This window comes from Pyrgilauda ruficollis, unplaced genomic scaffold (assembly GCF_017590135.1).
Source record: "Pyrgilauda ruficollis isolate IOZ18807 unplaced genomic scaffold, ASM1759013v1 scaffold12, whole genome shotgun sequence".
Lineage (NCBI taxonomy): Eukaryota > Metazoa > Chordata > Aves > Passeriformes > Passeridae > Pyrgilauda > Pyrgilauda ruficollis.
In genome coordinates this window covers 2,597,408-2,616,443 of record NW_024510321.1, presented here as the reverse complement: position 1 = coordinate 2,616,443, position 19,036 = coordinate 2,597,408, and the positions used below count along the sequence as shown (strand labels likewise).

Below are 19,036 nucleotides of genomic sequence, written 5' to 3'. Positions count from 1 at the left end.
TATTTCAACTGAATGAATCATTTACTCTCAATCAAATGAACATATTATTTCTCATCAGAGATGCAAGGGTGTTCTGTCTTTCTGTTCTGACTGAAAATAAACACTGACCCATCCAGGATGACAGGCAACTTGAGTCAGACAGAAATCTGAACTCTCACAACAGATCTGCAAGAGAACAACAAGAAAACACAACACAAGCAGGAAATCCAGTAAATTACCTTGCAGATACACTTCCAGCTGGTCATGATTCAGTTATTTAACCTCAGTCTCTCCTTCCTCAGCCCATGTTGAAAGAAATGTGTGCCTCCTGCCTGAAGCCTGTGTACCCCATGGAGCGTGTGGTCACTGACAAGGTCTGTGTGCACCGCTCGTGTTTCTGCTGTCGGGTCTGCGGGAGGAAGCTGAGGTGAGTGGTGGAACTCAGGAGCATTTCTTTTTAAGGGATGCCCAAGTAGTTTCTATCAAATTTGTCCAAGGGTAATTCCGACAGAGCAGGACTCAGGAAATGAGAAAAAGGGCCGGGCAGTCTCCCTGATTCCATCTCCATCACTGGAGGGTGAAGTCTGCCCAGCTCAAGCCTTCAGACACCACTGGATCAGGAATCTGCATGGATGATGGTGCAAGGGTGAGCTGGAACTACAATAAATATTCACAGTTTGGGAATACTGATAGGAAATGTCGTTGGAGGAGTCATTTGGGTGCCTCCTCTGTTCATAGAATCATTAAGGTTGGAAAAGGCCTCTAAGATCATTGAGTCCAACCATTTACCCAGCACTGTCCAGCACCAAATCATTTTCCCAAGCTTCACATCAAGCCAGGTAGGTTGGAAAGCACCTCTGGAATCTTCCACCCAGCCTTCTCAGGCCCAAGGAGGCCAGGAGCTCAGGAACATGTCCAGGAGAGTGTGAATGGCTTCAAGGCTGGAGGTTACACAGTCTCCGTTGGGGCCCCCTTTGAACAGCTGAACACCAGTGAAAATGGCTTTTCTTGCATCTCATCACAATTCCCTGTGTCACAACTTGTTCCCATTGTCTCTCATCCTATCACTGCCTCTCTCCAAGAGCACTCCAGCTTGGTCTTCTCCATAACCATAAAATAGACACACCCAGCCAGGAGTTTCTCCCTCCTGACCTTCTCCTGGCTAACCCAGCTCTCAGCCTCTCCTCAGGTCACACAGGTCCCTCACCACTTTAGTGGCTTTTTGCTGGATTCCTTCCAGTACAGCAATGCTTTTTTTGCCGTGAGGAGCCCAAAACTGGACTAAGTACTCCACATGAAATTCTAAAAAAGTCAAATATAGAGGAACATTCACTTTTCTTTGCCATGCATCTCAGGACATAGTTGGCTTCCCCATCCCCAGGGCACAAAGCTGATTTGTTTTAGCTTCTCAGTGGCTGAGACAGCCACCCCCTGTGAGGCTGCTTGAAATCCTGTTGCCCCCAGCTCTGCAGACACTTCCTCCCATCCTGCAGTTGTTGTATCATGGGAGCCCTGGGCACTTTTACCATAAGGTTCACGCTGTGCATACAGGGGCAGAGATGAAGTGCTGGTATATAGCTTGGCTTGTAAATGAGAAAGGGATTGCACATAACCTGGCCTACAGCCCCCAGAGGTACTGCAAGGAAATGTTTAATTTTTCACGTTGTTTTGGTGTTTGAAAGAAAAATCAAACATATTCTGAGAAAGCCAACACTACTTTTGAAAGGTTTCATTCTTCAACCCCCTCCCTCCCTCCCTCCCTTCCCCAATGAGAAATGATTTTGCTGAAAGCCTGTCCATCAGTGCCACAGCTCCCCTCCCACACAGCCACTGACAGCTGTGCCAATGTGTGTTTTCCAGCTTGCAAAACTATGTTGCCCTCCACGGGGTGTTCTACTGCCAAGTCCACTACAAGCTGATGGCTGGGGCTGGAAGCAGAAGTGAGATGGAAAGGATGGAGCACCACCAGGTTCAGCATGGTCCACAGCCACAGGACTGGTGTAACAGGGCCAAAAAGACTAAAAAAAGAGAGAAACCCACATCCTTCAATGCACAGTGTGATCTGCAGCTGGCTGAGCACAGGAACAGCAGGGCTGGCCTCGTAGGGAACAAGCTCAGAGCAGTCTGGCCACCTTCAGAACCAGCCTTGGCTGTAGATGGGAAAGCTGGAAATGGAGTGTGTTTCTGGAAAAATCCTGCACTGAGCCTGCAAGCCTACCAGGCTGCAGGCAGCATAGTGCTCAGGAGCCAGGAGGGAGCAGTGGAGAAGGGAAGATTCCTACCTGGAATCACCTACACCAAGGAAAGAGAGCAGGCGTGTTCCTGGCCCAAGAACAGAGAGCAGAGAGGCCCTGAAGAGGCTGGGGATGGGGATGTGCCTGAAGGGAAGCGGGCTGGGAAGGTGTCCCAGAGAGTGGCTGCATTCCAGCAGGGCCAAGCCCAGCAGAACACAGGACCTGCCTGTGTCCCCCTCCCTCCCATCCTGGAGCCTGTGAAACCCCTGCCTCGTGCCTCCCTTGCTCCCCACCCCACACACCAAAGCACCAAACCCACGCCCAGGGTGTACCTGGGGGGCACAGGGGGCTGCACTCTCGCTGCCACAGAGGTGCCAGTGACACAAAACAAGGTCTGCGTGTCACTGAGCACACCCAGCAAAGGAGGCACAGTCACAGATGACAAGCCTGAGCTGATCACAGCCACCCCAGATACTGCAGGGGCCAAGCATCATCTTGGAGAGGGAATGAACAGCACACAGGCCATTCATGTGCCAGGAGAGCCCAAAACCAGAAACACCACAAATACAGAGCTAAAACATACAGCTGAGGATATTGATCCCCCTGAAGATGAAGCTGAACAAGCCCACTCCCCCCATGGAGTGTTGAGGACCTCTTCTGTATCTTCTGGCTCCCTGGAGCCAGGAGGGCTGGGTGTGTCACCTGAGATCACTGAAATGTTGAATGAGAAATCAAAGGCAAACACCAGAGAATTCCCTGGCAAACAGATGCCATTAACTTTGGGGGAAGCTATGCAGCCATCCAGCAGAAGTGATTTGCCTGGAATTGAGAGAAAAAGGGCAGAATTTGAGAAGACAAAAGAAGATAAACCAGCAACTATGGGAGCTTCTCTGGAAGAACCCAGTCCTGAGCATGCATGTCAGGAAAATGAAGCTGAAAAGAGCAGAGTCTCTTCAGCTGGCTGTCCAGACAGGACAGATGATCACAATGTGTCCTCTTTACAAGAAACAGAACCTCAGGACACATGTGGCCCACTGAAAAGTGACACCCATGAGGGTATTTGGAGACAGGATACTAAATCATCTGGCAAGGATTTTCTAGTATCAACTGACACACCTCTGAAAGGAACTTGTGCCCCTTGCCCCTCACATGATGAAGTCAACAAGCGCAAGTCAAAGGAATCCAGGGAAGTTCTTAGTGAAAACACCTTGCACATTTCTGAGCAACCAGCCAAGACATCAGAATATTCCAAACCAAATACATCCTTGGACAAATGCAGAGGCCATCCAGTAGGTGAAGAAAAAGATATAAAACCTCCAGGGGAAAGCACTGGGCCTGTGTCACAGACCGGGGCCCAGAGCAAGGAGGCCAAAAGCAGCCGAGCCTGTAGAGAGACACCAGGTAAAGGTTTCAGGCTGGGGAAAAACCCCTTCATTACCCTTTTTGGCTCTGAAGACAAAGGCAGAACTCCCAGGAAAGAAGCAACAACCCAGAGGAAACCCACAAAACCCCAGTCAGCCCTTGCCACTTTGTTTGGTCACTCGTCAGAGAAGAAGCAGAGTGCACCAGAAAAACCTGCAGGATCCTCAGAACAAGCAAATATTGATGGCAGGACAGAAAAGGCCCAGGGCCTCCTCAGATCCTGCAGCCAAGAAAAGCAAAATTCCTCCAAGAATGATCAGCTGCCACAGCCTGGAAAGGTGGAGGTGTTCCCTAAACACATCCAGGAGAGCTCTGGAGGATTCTCAGGCCCTGCTGAGAGCAAGGAGACTGATGTCCTGTTGTCAACTCCCAGCACAGCCATGTCACATGATGGCAAATGTGAGAGAACTGAACTTGACATTCATGACCAAGAGTCTTTAAATAGTCAGGTTTGGCAGCCACACGACAGCTGTTGGCCCCTTCTCATGCCAGGACAGAAAAGTCAGAAGGAATCTGCAGGAAGCTCAAATCATGGAACAAACCCTCTGCAGCTTTCTCCAGAGATTGGGCCTGCAGCTGACAACAGCAAAAATCTCACCAGGGAAAGGAATCACCATGATGCTCATCTGCAAGGAACCCAGAACCTGCTGAGCTTGGATGTCCAGGACACAGGGGCACAGGATAGGATGTTTTTTCCACCAGGCAATTCAGAAGAGTTAGGCAAGGAAGCTGAGCTTCAGTTTGGCAACATGGATTTTCTGGGGGGTAGTAACTTGTTCTTTTCTGGACGACAAGATTTCCCCAGTGAAGCAAATGAAACTCCAAATTCAGATTTGCAAAACTCAGAGGCAGAAACTCCACCTCTCTTTGATCCAAATCCTTTTGATTTTTTCCAAGAAATCTCATCAGAAACAAGCACCTCACTAGAACTCTGGGACACCTCCAGCCTCTCGCTTCTTGATGGGCAGGATGAGATTAATATGAGAGACCTGGAAGGGATTCAGGGCGAAATGAACCCTGGTGTCTTGAAGTCTTTCAAGGTGTGGGGACATTGCTAAATCTGCTCTCCCTGTGCCACTGCACTCTGCTCCTCCCTGAGTGCCCTTTGCAGAAATATTACATAACATAAATGCTATAGGAGTTAACAATTATACTCATGATAAAAAAGCTCAAGAGAAACACCAGAGGGTCAAAGCATGAACACGTGAACTCTGAAAAGGGTCATAGAGCATATCAATTCACATGTTTTAATCAGCTGTCTGTAAAAAAAATTTTAAAAAAATATATAAAGGTGTTAAAATGATTACTTTTTAAAATAGAACAAAATGAAATGAAATGGAGTGAAATGAAATAAATAAAATAAAATAAAATAAAATAAAATAAAATAAAATAAAATAAAATAAATACCCAAACAATCTCCTTGCCTCACCAGTGCCAAAGTCACGCTGACTCTGTCAGATCTGCTGGAGGAATAAAGCTGTTTAATGACTGCATCTACTGCAAAGCAGTGTCAGTGCTCTGTGCAGGGAAACTGCTCTATCAACATAAATCAGGGAAAAAAGGGATATCCTTGCGATTTATATGATTCATCAAATGCTGAAGGCAGTCTCACCTTGGGGTGGGCCAGGGAGCTCAGGGTAAAGGAGCTGCTGGCTCAGAGCTGTGCCTGAAGCCTGGCCAGGCTGGGCTTGGAGGTGCACAGGAGGCTCCAGAGACCAGACACCTCTCACTGGAGCAGCGGGAGGTGGGTGGCCCTGTCACCTGTGCAAAGGGGGCTCAGAGCGATGGCCCAGAGGAGTTGTCCCTACCAGATGACACCCATAAACCTGATCTCGCCCTGCCAGCTCTCAGAGGAAGAAGAGAAAGGCAGAAGCACCATGAGGGGTGGGTACAAATCCATTTCCCCAAAATTCAGCCCAGCACAGAGGTGTCCAAAGGGGTCTCCAGCCACTGTCACTCCTGATGTACAGAGAAAAGCCAACTCCATGAATTCATGCATCAATTTGCATGCTCTGTTTCCTGCACTGGGCCTCATTCCCAGGCACTGGTTTCTCTCCCTGAACTTCTCTCTGGGATGCTCCCCCTCCCTTGTCCCTGACATGCATGCACAGGTTTCCAGCTGTCCCATCCTGAGACCTGCTGGTTTCTGATGCTCCCTGGCAGAGGCTTCTCCTTTTTCAGGAGGCTTTGCAAGCCCTACTGACCCACCTGGGCAGAGCTGCTGGAAGAGAGAAACAAGCCCAGGATCCCTACAAGTGGGGCTGCAGCAAAGAGCAGCTTGCAGGGCTGCCCCAGCCTTCCTCCCTGAGAGATCTCCACCATGTAGGATTGACCCATCAGCCCTAGCTGATGGAGACAGTTATGAAGACATCTTTCCATGAGAAATGTCATCTGAGGGTGACAAAGGACTGAAGTTTCCCAGGGCTTCAGAAGAGCCTGGCTGGTCATGGCTGGAAGAACAGCTCTAGGGAAGGAGTCACATCTGCATTAGCATAAGAAACTCACTCAGATCTGGGTCACCCCCAGGGAGGGTTTATACTCATAAATTGGACCTTTGCCACAGAAAATTCCTCAGCTGGGGGCTGAGGAATGGCAGGGAAGACCATGAGCCGCACAACAGGGTGAGCCTGAAGACTTGAGCTTGGTGCACACTGACAGAGAAGGCAGGACAGGGACAAATGTCTCTGCCAGAGCAGATCTCCTTGGCCAGGTCATCCCACCAAAAGGCCAGAGATGCATTTAGGGTAAAAGGAATGTCTGGAAGTCGTTCAGCTCAGCCTCCTGCTCAGGGAATGTCTCTGAAAAACAGCAAGTCCACTCATCCAAGGATGTGGATGCAGAGCTGAGTGATGTTTGGCTGTGTGGTGTGTGCAGATGATAAAGGCACAGCACTGGTGTGAATTTACACAACTGTAAGCAACATTTACTCCTCTCTTCCTTTACTCTGAACAGCGCTAACCAGTGTGATCTCACTCTCCCACTCCACCTTAAGGGTGATGCTTTAAAATCCAATATTCTTCTCCTTTACTGACTTGCATAAACACAATACACTATTCCCACTCCTGAAACACCAGTCCAGGTTGTGTGACCCAGGAGTGACTTTGTGTGGGGCTCAGATATCCTATGGGCATTGAGAGTGAAAGACAAAGCACTGGAGAGGAGGTTTGCAATGAGCAGGTTAGTGATGTGTTCATGGCTCTGGTAAAAGCAGCCTGGAGCTCTGGTAAAACCAACTTTTGCCAAATAACACACAAAATTTCACACACTGAGGGCAATGCAGACAGCCAGTTTAGCAGGAATAAAGACCCAAGCCACTCAGGGAGTCCACCCAGGAAGCAGCTCAGATGTGCAGCAGAAATCAGATCAATCTGCTTTTCAAGTGACATCAGAACCTCAGGCAAAGCCAAGCTGGTGTCATTTCCCAATTCCTGTGTGCTCTGAATGTTTGTGTGTGTAACCTGCTCTTTTCCCTGAGGATACTCTCTCAGCCAGGTCTATTCTAGGATTAGCCCAAGAAACTGTAGCTTAGATCTAGTTTTATGAGTAACCTGGGTTTCTACAAATGAAAACAGAGAGCTTGGGACACAGCTGTCAAGAGCAAGTCTATTGCACTACCAGACATATTTCCTGCTCCAGAGGAGAAGTGTTCTTCTGCTCCTCTTCCATATTCCCTTACATTTCTCTGTCTCCAGGATGCGCTACATAGTCATTAAACCATTAATGGGAGCAGCAAATTTGCTCTGTTTGCATCCCCACCCCCAGCAAAATTAACCCTCATTTGTAGAATCCCAACTTCATGCCTCAGACACAAACCTTGTGCTGCAGCACAGCGGCCTTCAGGAGGCCTTCAGGTGACACTTCTCAGGCTGGAGAAGGACAAGATGTCACTAGACCATCCCCAAGAGCGGCAGTGCTCTGGCACCTTTGTTCTATCCCCAAGAGCAGGGAGGGAATGGCTGGTGACAAAGTGCAGCCTGGAGCACTGCACTGTATCATCAGAATGGACTGGTGTGCCAGTGCAGGTGCTCATTTTATCACTCTGGATTAGGGCTTTAGTGCTCACACAGTTTAAACATTAATATTTGCCTATTTAAGGCATAGGCAGCAGCGCAGCCTGCCCACAGAGGTGCTCACCATGGCTGAGTTTGGGGATCTTTTGAGGGCTCTGGGGGAGTTTGGGCTCTACCAGAAACTGCTGATCCTGCTCCTCTCCCTCCCACTGCTTCTCAATCCTTTCCAAATGGTTGGCCAAGTCTTCATGGTTGTGGAAGTGCCTCACCACTGTGACACCAGCTGGATCCGCGCCGTCGGCCCCAACCTGACGGAGTCTGGGCATGGGAACAAGATGATCCATGATCATACTGAGGGTTTTGTTAGAAAGGCTTGAGTAATTGCAGCTTTGGCAATCCCTAGGCCTTGGTGAAGTTTTGTGCCTATCTAGAGGCTTTGGGTTCAGCCTAGAATTTGCTGACCCTGACCGAGGTCTGTGCTTGCTGCTTGATGGGCTGGGGTGTGGAAAGGAGGGGGTGGAATATCCCAGCCTGAGCTTTAGCCAGCCTGTGCCAGCTGTGGTGCAGGCAGGCTGAGATTTACTGCAGGATTTTGCCTCCATCACACAGATGGCAGCTGGAATCCCTGGGAGCTTGTCACAGGAAGGCCATGGTGAAGATGCCTGGGGAGGGCACGGGCAGGGACCATGGGGGTGGGAGTCCAGCACATGTTCTGCCCACTATCAGTCCCCTTTCCACTATCCAGACCCTTAACTTCATGGTGTATCTGCCTGGAGGGACCTTTTGGGCATCCCTGCCACACTATCCCCTCTTCTTTAGCCTGCTTCTACTCACATCATCTCCTCTGTGAAAGACATTTACCTTCCGAGTTCTTGTCATTGATACTTTTGCGTCTCCAGGAACCTTCAGGGCTGCAAGAAGACATGCCAGGGCCATGCAGCTCAGCAAAAGCCTTGTTTATCAGCATCCTCAGCTTCTGCATTCTGCCTTATCTCCCACCTTTCAGTTTATATGGCAGTGATCTGTCAAAGGTTGTACTTGATGTTCTTGGATGTCTTTTCCAACCTAAATGATTCCATGATTCTGTGGACCTTTGTTCCTTTCTCACTTTCCCTCATTCCTCCTCCCTCCTTTCCTACCTGCCAGCTCCAGCACTTTCTCACCACTACTTTCCATGGAGCTGGGACAGAGGACAAAGTCCAGCCTCTGGCATTTGCAAAGGCTCCTTGGTGCCCCTGAAGCACCAAGTCCATTTCAGACAAGGCTTCTCTGGAGGTGTCAGCAGCTGCATCCCTTCCCATTCCTCCTTCATCAGTAAAAAACACTGCTCTCCTCCTCTTTCCACCCTGCCCTGCCTTTTCAACCACAGAAGAAAGCTGATACAGCTCTCACCCCAAGGCCACACTTTAAACAAAAGCTGACAACCAGGACGCTCCCTCATGGCCATGCAGAGCCATGCTGAGCACCTCGAGTGCCCATCCCACCACTCATTTGTGTCCTAAGTGCTCACCTTGAAGGAGTCAAGCCCTTGTGAGGGCTCCTCTGCCCCCAGGGGCTGGAGCAAGAGCTCAGGCACCCAGATCCTGCATCCACCACCAACCAGAAAGGCTGCCCAACCCCAGAGAGCAGCTGGAGTCTGTCAAAAGCAACAGCCTCTGTGTTTTTCTTCCTCCAGTTTGACCTGGTGTGTGACAGGGCGTTCCTGAACGACGTCTCCCAGTCCATCTACATGGCTGGGCTTCTCATTGGAGCCATGGTCTTTGGGATGCTAAGTGACAGGTGAGGAAACACTACACTTCCTTCCCAGAGACACTGCCCTGCACCAAGGGACAGCCCAGACCAGGGGGAGACTCTGAATGCACTGAACCTTCACAGGATGCAATCCCTTTGCCTGAGACTGGGCATCTGGGACCCCCTGAGAGGTCTGGAAATGTCTGAGGTTGAAAAGAGAGGCAGATACAGCCTTGTGGGGGGGTTCTTCAGGAATCACAAGTTTAGCCCCTGCTGGTGTCTCAGGCTTTACCAGGATGGGTCAACACTGGAGACACCGATTTATCTGCACATTATTTCTTGGAGAAATAGAGGAGCTATGCTCACATGGATGTCAAATCTGCTCTGGTTCTCAAATCACTTTGCATCCCTCCTGGGCTCTACTCTTTCCTCTCGGGGTCTCTCCAGGTACTGACTGGGCCTTCCCTCTCCTTCCACAGGATAGGCAGGCGGCCAGTCTTCCTCATCTGCATCCTCATCCAGGGGGTGTTTGGCCTGGGAATTGCCTTCGTGCCCCATTTCTATGTGTTCATGGCCTTCAGGTGTGTCGTGGGAGCTGCAGTGTCAGGAATTATGATTGTAGGCGTATCCCTGGGTGAGTGGGAGGCCCTTGCCCTGAGGCAGCAGATGTGGCCTCACAAGACACAATTACAAAAGGGAGCCCAAAACAAAGCCTGAACCTTTGTTTTTGCTCTTAGCTACAGAATGACACAGCTGGCCTTTGGGGCAGTGGAGCTTCCAGCTCGAATTTCCTGCATTTTCCTGCTGGAGTGGTTTGGAAGGAAGAAAGTGCAGGGCATTCTCCTGTTCCTGGCTGGCCTGATATGTCTCATCCTCACTGGCATCCCTGAAGGTGAACCTTCCCAGCCTGTGAGCAGAGCTGGCCAGGGCCCTGCACATCCCTACCTCTGTTCAGAGCCATCCTCCCATCCCGGCAGAGCCACGCTCACTCCCACGGGCTCAGCTGCCCCCACTGTCACAGCCCAGGCTGCTTCCTCCCCAGCACTCTGCCTTCCCCTCACCTTGGATTCCTTCTCCCTCAGGGCTGTGCCTGGTTCTCCCACAGCTCCTGGCCCTTGGCAGGCAGTGTCCATTACCCACCACCCACCCACTAGACACCATCACCTCCTGGCAGAAAACTACAGCAGAAGAAGTGCTTTAAAAGCCACCTGGTCTCCCTTTCTTAGATGAAGAGAAAAAGCAAATGCCCACTCCCCCTCATTTATTTGCATCTGTTTGTGCCCCAGTCCATACCCCAGCCCTGCTACTGTGCCAGGGTTGTGAGTGAGACGGAAGGTAACAGTGGGGCTTCCCAATGCTTTCCAGGTCAGGGACATGGCATTTCCAACCAAGCACTCCCCAAACACCTGTGCTGGCTCAGCAGCTCACTTCAGTTGCAGATCTAGAAAATGCCCAAGGCCTCAGGAGAAACCTGGGTTCTCTTTGCCAGAGGGTGTTTTCCAGGTAAGGCTATGCGGGGGATCATTTCCAGTGCGTTAGGTGGTACGTTTGCTTACCAAGTCTATTAGAAAGGGCTATCCCAAGAAATCCCACAGTAGAGAGTTCTGGTCCCAAGTGAACCATCCCCCTGGAGGTTACAGTGGTTGTTTCTCCTCTTCCCTTTCAGACCAGCCCGTGGTAATCACTGTCCTGGCCATCATTGGCAAGTTCACAGCCACGGCCGCTTTCTCCACCTCCTACGTCTACGCCGCTGAGCTCTTCCCCACCATCCTCAGGTGAGATGTCCTCCCACATCAGAGCCTCCTTCCTCCATGGCTGGGGGTGGCCACGGGGCCACATTCAGTGCAGGAGTGCTGACCCCTGCCCACACCTCCCGCTGCCCCTCTCTCCCCAGGCAGGGGTTTTGTTAGAAAGGCTTGAGTAATTCCAGCTTTGGCAATCTTGGGTTCAGCCTAGAATTTGCTGACCATATGAAGACCCATTCAGCTTTATTTCCTGCAACTACATCTCACACAACTGTCAAAGGAGTTGACTAGAACCAAAACTGAGATTGTTACCAATGTGTTAGGAATGTTGCATGTGTTCTAACCTTTCTAATTTCTGGTTATAAAGCCCCAGAAAACCATCTGGTGACATGTTCTACTCCGCTTTAATTGAATTTCAGGTTTGCAGACAGCATTGTCTACTATGGGCTGAGCCTCAGCGTGACAGATTTTGGTCTGGACATCTACCTGACACAGCTGGCCTTTGGGGCAGTGGAGCTTCCAGCTCGAATTTCCTGCATTTTCCTGCTGGAGTGGTTTGGAAGGAAGAAAGTGCAGGGCATTCTCCTGTTCCTGGCTGGCCTGATATGTCTCATCCTCACTGGCATCCCTGAAGGTGAACCTTCCCAGCCTGTGAGCATGTTCCCCAGTCCTTTGCAAGCTGGTACCCGTGGAACCATCCCTGTCGTGTTTTTCAGCAATAAAAATCATTGTTGCAGTAAAGACACATATTTTCTCATCCACCATAGCCAGTCCTTATTCTTCACAGCTCATGTTCATATGGCTTTCTAAAGGCATCATGTTTAATTCTAGTTGGTTAGTCACTTATTGCATCTCACTTCATTGGTTTGTAGTTGTTCTTGTCCGTGCATGATAAAGGCTTTCTTCTTTACAGATGTTTACTTTTTTTTTTCATGGTTTCTCAAGAGTACAGATTTCTTATTTTCACAGGTGTCAGATGGTTCTCACGGGTAAAGGCTGCCAGGCTGATTCTCACGGATACCCGTCAGGCCAGCTGTTTGCTGTACCCAGCCAAAGCCATAGGCCTGAACTATGATTTTACAAGGTCTTTCTTTGTAAGGTTTTACCCAAATGCAACAAATCACCAGTAGAGTGGCTGTACTGGGCAAAGACAGGCACTGGGTTTGTCCTTCTTGCACTCAGTCCCTTGGGTTGATGGGCTGCACGTCAGCCCAAGCCTCGACGTTTGATCAGGATGTCACTGCACCCCTGTCACACACGTATTTAGCTTTTCTTTCTGTGTGGTGTTGAAGTTGAATTTCTACATGAATAATATAAATTATGCTCTGAGTTTGATAAGAGACACTTGTAATGCAATATGTGAATAATAAATGGTGTTGACTCTTTTTTTTCCTACTGTTTCACAGTTGGCCTTTGTAACTGCTCTTGGCTCTGGAGTGTTTTCTACACAGAAGTCTGTAAGTCTGTAATTTAATATGCAGATGGAAATGAGCTTTGTTTCCATCAGACACAAACAATGCAAAAACAATGTTAAAGCAGAGTGGCTGAGTTCAATAAGGACTTTATTTTTTCAAAGTCTTCCAATGAGCAATCTCCATTTATTTTCTCTACTAGCAGCTGTAGAAGTTTTCTGAATTGCATGGGAATTCTGCAATTCGATTCCAAACTGTGTGGGCTTTGGACTGTTTTCCTCAGTCACGGTGAGCCTTTTACAGTGACCTTTAGTTGGCTGCTGCCAGCTCAGTCATGACAATTAAGTGTCATCTAGTGTCATGCAAAAGGAAGAGAAGGGTGGGCTCCTCACCTCTGCTAATTTGTTTGCCAGCAGAGGATGTATTTCAGTGCTCTCTGATGAATTCATCTCCTCAAGCACATTACTACTCTCAAAGAAGGAGAAGGCTGCTCAGATTTGCTGCACCCTTTGGTTTCCAATCTCTTTGTGTTCTAGTAAATAGTGTTTTGAGGGCTGGAGTGTCCCAAGTCCAGGCCAGATGTTCCTGGTGCTGATATTCATTTTGTGCTTTGGCTTTGTTGCACAAAATCACCCCAGTCATGTGGAACTTGGCCATGTCTGGAGATGGGATCAGGAGTTTGCAAGATCTGGGCTTTGGCACTGGAGGGAAGGGACCTGGCGAAGGGGCTGGAGCACCTGGAGCAGCTGAGGGATCAGGGGAGCTCAGCCTGGAGAAAAGGAGGCTCAGGGGGCACTTTCTCACTCTTTTCAAATCCCTGAGAGAAGGATGTGGCCAGGAGAGGGTCAGTCTCTTCTCCCAAGTAACAAATGACAGAACAAGTGGAAATGGTCCCAAGCTGCACCACGGGAGTTTAAATTGGATAATAGGGGAAATTTCTTCTCCACAAGGGTTGTCCAACACTGGAATAGGCTTTCCAGACCTCTGGTGGAGTCACCATCCTTGGGGCTATCTAAAAGGCACACAGCTGTGTCATTTAGGAACACGGTTTCATGGTGGATCTGGGATGATGGCTGGAGCTAGTGGTCTTAGAGGTCTTTTCCACCCTAAATGAACCAATGATTCTATGGCTTCTTGCACAGTCAGGAGAGCAGCTTTAATGCTCATCTCCTCACCTCCTCAGCCATTCCCTGCTGGTTCCCTTTTTGCAGGCTTTGCTCTTCTCATGGACCTGGGACTTCCCAGCATGGGGACAGGTGAAAGCAGAGGGTGATGTCCTCTAGGTAAAGGGGAAGGTCCAGGATGCTGACACCTCTGTCCCACAGCCAGGATTTCAGCACAGTTTGTTGGTGTCACTGACACTGAAAATGTGCTGATTATCCCAGTGGTCCCTGTGGGGCTCCTCTGACAACAGGAGCTGTTTTGGCTCTGCTTCTGTGTCTGGGGGTGATTTTATGAAGATACTCCATTCCTGATCATCTCCTTTATGTCCAGAAATGGCTGCTGTACTTTAAGGTTGGTCTGGGGCAAGGGTGTGAGCCTTGGCAGCTCCTGCACAGGTTTTGTTCAAAGATTCGCTCCAGAGTGTGCTGGGTGCAGTGCAGACTGGCCATGACTTTGCTGTTGTCTTGGTTTAGAGACAAATTTAGGAGAAAATGCCTTGGAATTAATGTTTCTTCCAAGAGAAGGGCTTCAGTAATACCTTTTGCCAACAAGAGAAATGAATACCAGTGGGTGAAAGTGAAAACAACCCTGTTTATAACAAAGCAAGGTACCTGCAAGGCACAGAAAAAGACTGAACAAATGCTAGATATTTATTTTCAGAACCTTACCCCCCACCCAACAAAAAAACTCAAAATGTCCAGGGAAGAAATAAACAGGCTGGCTGGCCACATGGCTGGGAAGGCAAAAATGGCAGTGGCCCCTTTGTCTCTGGGATGGGGAAAAAAAAAAAAAAAAAAAAAAGGAGTTCACATAGCAGCCAGATGGGAACCTGCTCAGCCTCTGGTATTGGTGTCCTCCTCACAGCAGATGAAGTTGGTGGATTTTGGTGTCCTTTGTCTTGTTGGTTCAGCTTTTTTTTCAGAGGTCTCAGGCTCAGAGCAGCTCCCGCTGGTCCCCTGCAGGTCCTGGTCCATCTCAGCAATCGTCTGATTTTGGACCAAAAACCAAGCCAAAAGAGTTCATGAATAAAAAACGGAGGATCGCTGCTGCAGATCAGGGGGAAAGGTGGGGAAAGAAAAAAAGAAACTTCTTGTTTAAGCTACTGTTGTACTCAGCTAGCCGGGGAAAGCGAAGCGGCAGAAGCTACCAAAAAAAAAGTGAGTTAAGCACCAAAGTAGTTGCCAATGTCCACAACAAGGCACTGAGCAAGTCTGGGAGTGAGCCTTAAATTGCAATGCAAGGTGTGGCTGGGGCGTGTTTTCTGTTGCCATCTGTTAGAACCAGCTGGGGCAGTTATCTTCTGTTAATGGGTCAGCCATTAAAGCCAGGTGGGGCAGTTTCCTTTGTCTCTTCCAGGACTCATCCTTCCCCCAGGAGATCTCGCTTTGCAAACCAAGACAGTCTTTGAACAAAGCCGTCACCGGGGCTCCCAAGCTCCTGATCCTCCCCCCGAGATCCATCTTAAAGCTACAATGTTTTACCCCATTTCTGACATAAAGAAAAAAGAAAAATATTCAGAGCACCATCATAAAATCACCCCAAGACTGTTGCTTAGCTAGCTTGGGTTTTTTGTTAGCTTAAGCAAGAAAGTTGTTTTTCCCCTTTTCCTGGCCTGAAGAGACTGCAGCAGCAATCCTTTCATGGCTTTTGGTTTTTTTCTTGAATTGTTCACCTTGGTCTTGGTCCAAGATCAGACAATCACCAGGAGTCAATCAGGCAGGAGTGCAGGAGCTGCTCTGTCCAGCCCAAGACCTCAGGAAAAGCTGAACCAACAAGAGAAAAGACACTAAAATCCACCAGCTTCATTTGCTGTGAGGAAGAGACCAATGCCAGAGGTTCCACAGATTCCCACCTGTTTTGCCCGAGCTGCTGCATGAACTTTTTTTCCTACCCTGAGACAAAAAAGCTGGTGCCATTTTTTTCCTCCTGCCACACAGCCGGTCTGTTTGTTTCTTTCCCTGGCATTTTGGGGTTTTTTTTGTTCTGCTGTGGGGTGTGTGTGTGTGTGTTGGGGGTAAGGTTCTGATGGTTCAATGTGTAGCATTTGTTCAATTTTTTTCCTTTGCCATGTGGGCACTTTGTCAATAGTTGCTTTTTTTCACTTTCACCCACTGGTATCAATTTTCTCATTGACAGGAAAAGGGATTACTGAAGCCTTTTTTCTTTAGCAGAAACACTCATTCCAGAGCATTTTCTCCTAAATTTGTCTCTAAAATGAGAAAACCTGCTCTTCCCAGCTAAACCCCTCTACCCCATTTTGTCCTCATCACCTTGTTAACTTTTTGGCTCCCTCCCTTCAATATGGAATCATCCTCTTTGCCTTAGTTATTCCTTAGCTCCCATTTTACCCTTTTCCCATGGCCTCACAATCATAAGAGCCCAGAACACCCCACTGTGTGCATGCAGAAGTGTATTTGCATTCCCACAGGTTTATGTTTGCATTCCCACGTGCTGTTCCAGCACTCCTGCCTCCCCTTTGTGCTGTCACCTCTGCTCATTACAGTGCAAGGCCATGTGTGGTCTGGCTAGGAGTGACATTAAGGCACTGCAAAAACATTGGACATCCTCCTACTTGTGCTGAGCTGGGCAAAACACGAGTCAAGCTGTTCAGGTGCTCTTCAAGTGCACAGTCCAGGGGTATTCAAACTCACAAGATTCAGTGAACCAGAGAAGAGCAGATAAAATACAATAGAGAGCTGTTGGAGTGAGTCCAGAGGAGGCCACAAAGATGATTAGAGGGATTGAAGAACCTCTCCTATAAGGAAAGGCTGAGAGAGTTTGGATGGCTCTGCTTGGAGGGGAGAATTCCCCAGGGAGACCTTAGAGCCCCTTCCAGTGCCTAAAGGAGCTCCAGAAGAGCTGGAGAGGGACTTGGAACAAGAGCATGGAGTGACAGGACAAGGTGGAATGGCTTAAAACTGACAGAGGGGAGATACAGATTAGATGTGAGGAAAAAATTCTTCCCTGTGAGGGTGGTGATGCCCTGGCACAGGTTGCCCAGAGAAGCTGTAGCTGTCTGTCCTAGGATGGCTTTATGATTCTTTTATCCCCAATCATGTGTTCTGTTTATGCTGGATATTAAGTTCTGCACCTTTAGGCTGGTTCAGAGAGCGAAGGGGGGGAGAAGAAGAGCACAGTTTGTTATCAGAAACTGCACTTGCTCCCCTACATCCTTCTCCTGGACTGTGTTGTCTGCAGCACGGACAGTGGGAGAGAGCTCTCCTCTGCTTGTAGTTAGTTTTTAGATAGCTGAGGCAGAAATGCTCCCCAGGCTGTGGTTTTTCTTTTTCTTGGACCTGTTCAGCGCTTCTCTGGACTGAAAACCCAGAAGAGCACTGGGAGCTCACACCTGTGGCCCACTGGGCCCAGGATGTGGCATTTGCAGTGCAGGAGGGACTGATAAGAGACTGAGTGAGCCAAGCTACACCCCACAAGAAGGACTTTCTAAATTTGCCATCTCTTTAGAACAGCAAGAGGTTTTACTGTTTAATATTATTCCTTTTTTATGCTTCTGAATACTTTGCTTGTAAAAAAACCAGGTTTTTTCCACTTTTGTCCAAGGAAATATTTTCTCAAACCAGCTGGGGGAGGGGCCGCTTGAATCTGCTTTGTAGAGGAACCCCTTTGGAAGTTTCCTCCCAAATTTGCCCTAAACCAGGACATTGCCCCATCCCTGGAAGTGTCCAAGGCCATGCTGGATGTGCCTTGGAGCAATCTGGGGTAGGGGAGGATGTCCCTGCATGTGGCAGGGAGGGATTGGAACGAGATCTTTAAGGTCCCTTCCCACCCAAACCACTCCAAGATTCCATGAAATGGATCTTCAGCCTACTGGAGGCACAAATGGGCTGGAAGCAGACATACATCAGCTGTGCTTGGATGCCTTTATTTATGAAATGAGCCAAAACAGAGAGTCTGAGAGTACAATTTCCAATGTTGTTCCTTCAATATGTGTACATTTGGCTCCAAGCTCTTCCCTCAGCCTTTACCCTCAATGCCTTGTTTTCCATAAAAGCCTGAGGGAGGCACTCCCCAGCCTTTTCCAATGAAAGGACAAAGGACTGAATTCCTTTGTTCTCAGGGTACTGAAGATGAGCACCACAGCAAATCCTCTGAAAAGCAGTGCCAGAGAGAAAATGGCACCACAGCCAGTCCCTCCTGGCAGGACAATGTCACATGGCACTGCTTTTATCCAAAACTCTGTCTTGATCAAACTGAATATCCATGAGGTACTTTGGTCCATGGAAAACATGTAGGCATGACAATGGAGAGAAGAAATACTGTGGTTTAACATTTCTTGACACTACCAGAAAAAAACTTTTGAGCTGTACAGTCAAAGATGAAGAACCACCATGTACAACTCCAGGCTTCTTCTGTACCCATCCAGTGGGAAAAGAAAGTTGGATTGAGGGGCATGAGGTAATATGAAAGGAAGCACAGGAAAAACAAATTTTTTTCTTCACAATATAAGACAAAAGTGGTCCTAAATCTTTTAAAGACAAAATGGATCCAGCAAAAAAGGAGTAGATTAGAACAGAGTAGAAAAGACTTGACATTTCCCAGAAAGATTTGTACTTTTTTCTAAGAGACCAACTGCCACAACATCCCTCATTTTCCTGGAATGGATAAATCAATTTGGTCCCACACTGCAGCCCAACAGCACCATTTTCCATGCCCAAAGCATCATGACAGGCATCAATTCAAAGCCACCAACACTGAAGCAAAAATTCTGCTGCCTGTTAGACATCCTTGCTCCCTGCATGCTGTTTCTTCCATCACTTTTTTTTTTTTTCTCAGCTGAGTATCTCAAATTAAAAAAAAAAAAAATTAAAAGGAGTGTTTTTATGAGAGAACGGGATGATCTTGCTAGACAGTCACGATAAATCACTCCTTGCAAGTGTGAGATTATTTTCAGTGCTGCATCTGCTCCAGCTCTCCTGTTAGTGAGCCCAGCTCTCTCTTGCAAGTTTATTCAGTGCTCTAGTGGGTGTCTCACTGGACAAAGTTTACAGTCTCACCTTCCTGGAGACATAACAGGAAAAACACAGAGGAAGTGCCTCCATTCTAATTCTCAATTTCTTTCTTTTTTCCCCTCAAGTAAAAAGCACCTAATTTTCTCTGGTGACAGCACTGTTGGACATCAGTGACAGCCTGCAGTGCCTGAGGACAAGCTACAGAGGGAGATACAGGAAGGCAAAAAAGACAAGGAAACCCAAGAACTGGCAGTGATGGCCTAAGCAAAGGTGTTGTCCTGTGGTGGAGAGACCCTGCCTGTCCTCAGTGCCCACACTGTGGGCATTTATCACTGGGCTGCATTTCTCCACAGCCACCTGCAGACCCAG

At 48.5% G+C, this 19,036-nt stretch overlaps 2 protein-coding genes across 2 annotated transcripts; both read left to right on the top strand.

The window, feature by feature from the left end:
* Positions 1–284: 284 nt before the first annotated feature.
* Positions 285–4,693, top strand: LOC121365027. Its single transcript, XM_041488867.1, has 2 exons — positions 285–406; positions 1,840–4,693. The coding sequence occupies exons 1-2, from the start codon at positions 285–287 to the stop codon at positions 4,691–4,693; spliced, it is 2,976 nt and encodes a 991-aa protein (XP_041344801.1).
* Positions 4,694–7,770: 3,077 nt separating this feature from the next.
* LOC121365022 (solute carrier family 22 member 13-like) lies at positions 7,771–12,183 on the top strand. The gene is made up of 6 exons (XM_041488855.1): positions 7,771–8,007; positions 9,321–9,424; positions 9,856–10,010; positions 11,043–11,151; positions 11,541–11,772; positions 12,172–12,183. Exons 1-6 carry the CDS (start codon positions 7,771–7,773, stop codon positions 12,181–12,183), a joined length of 849 nt encoding a protein of 282 aa, XP_041344789.1.
* Positions 12,184–19,036: the final 6,853 nt, after the last annotated feature.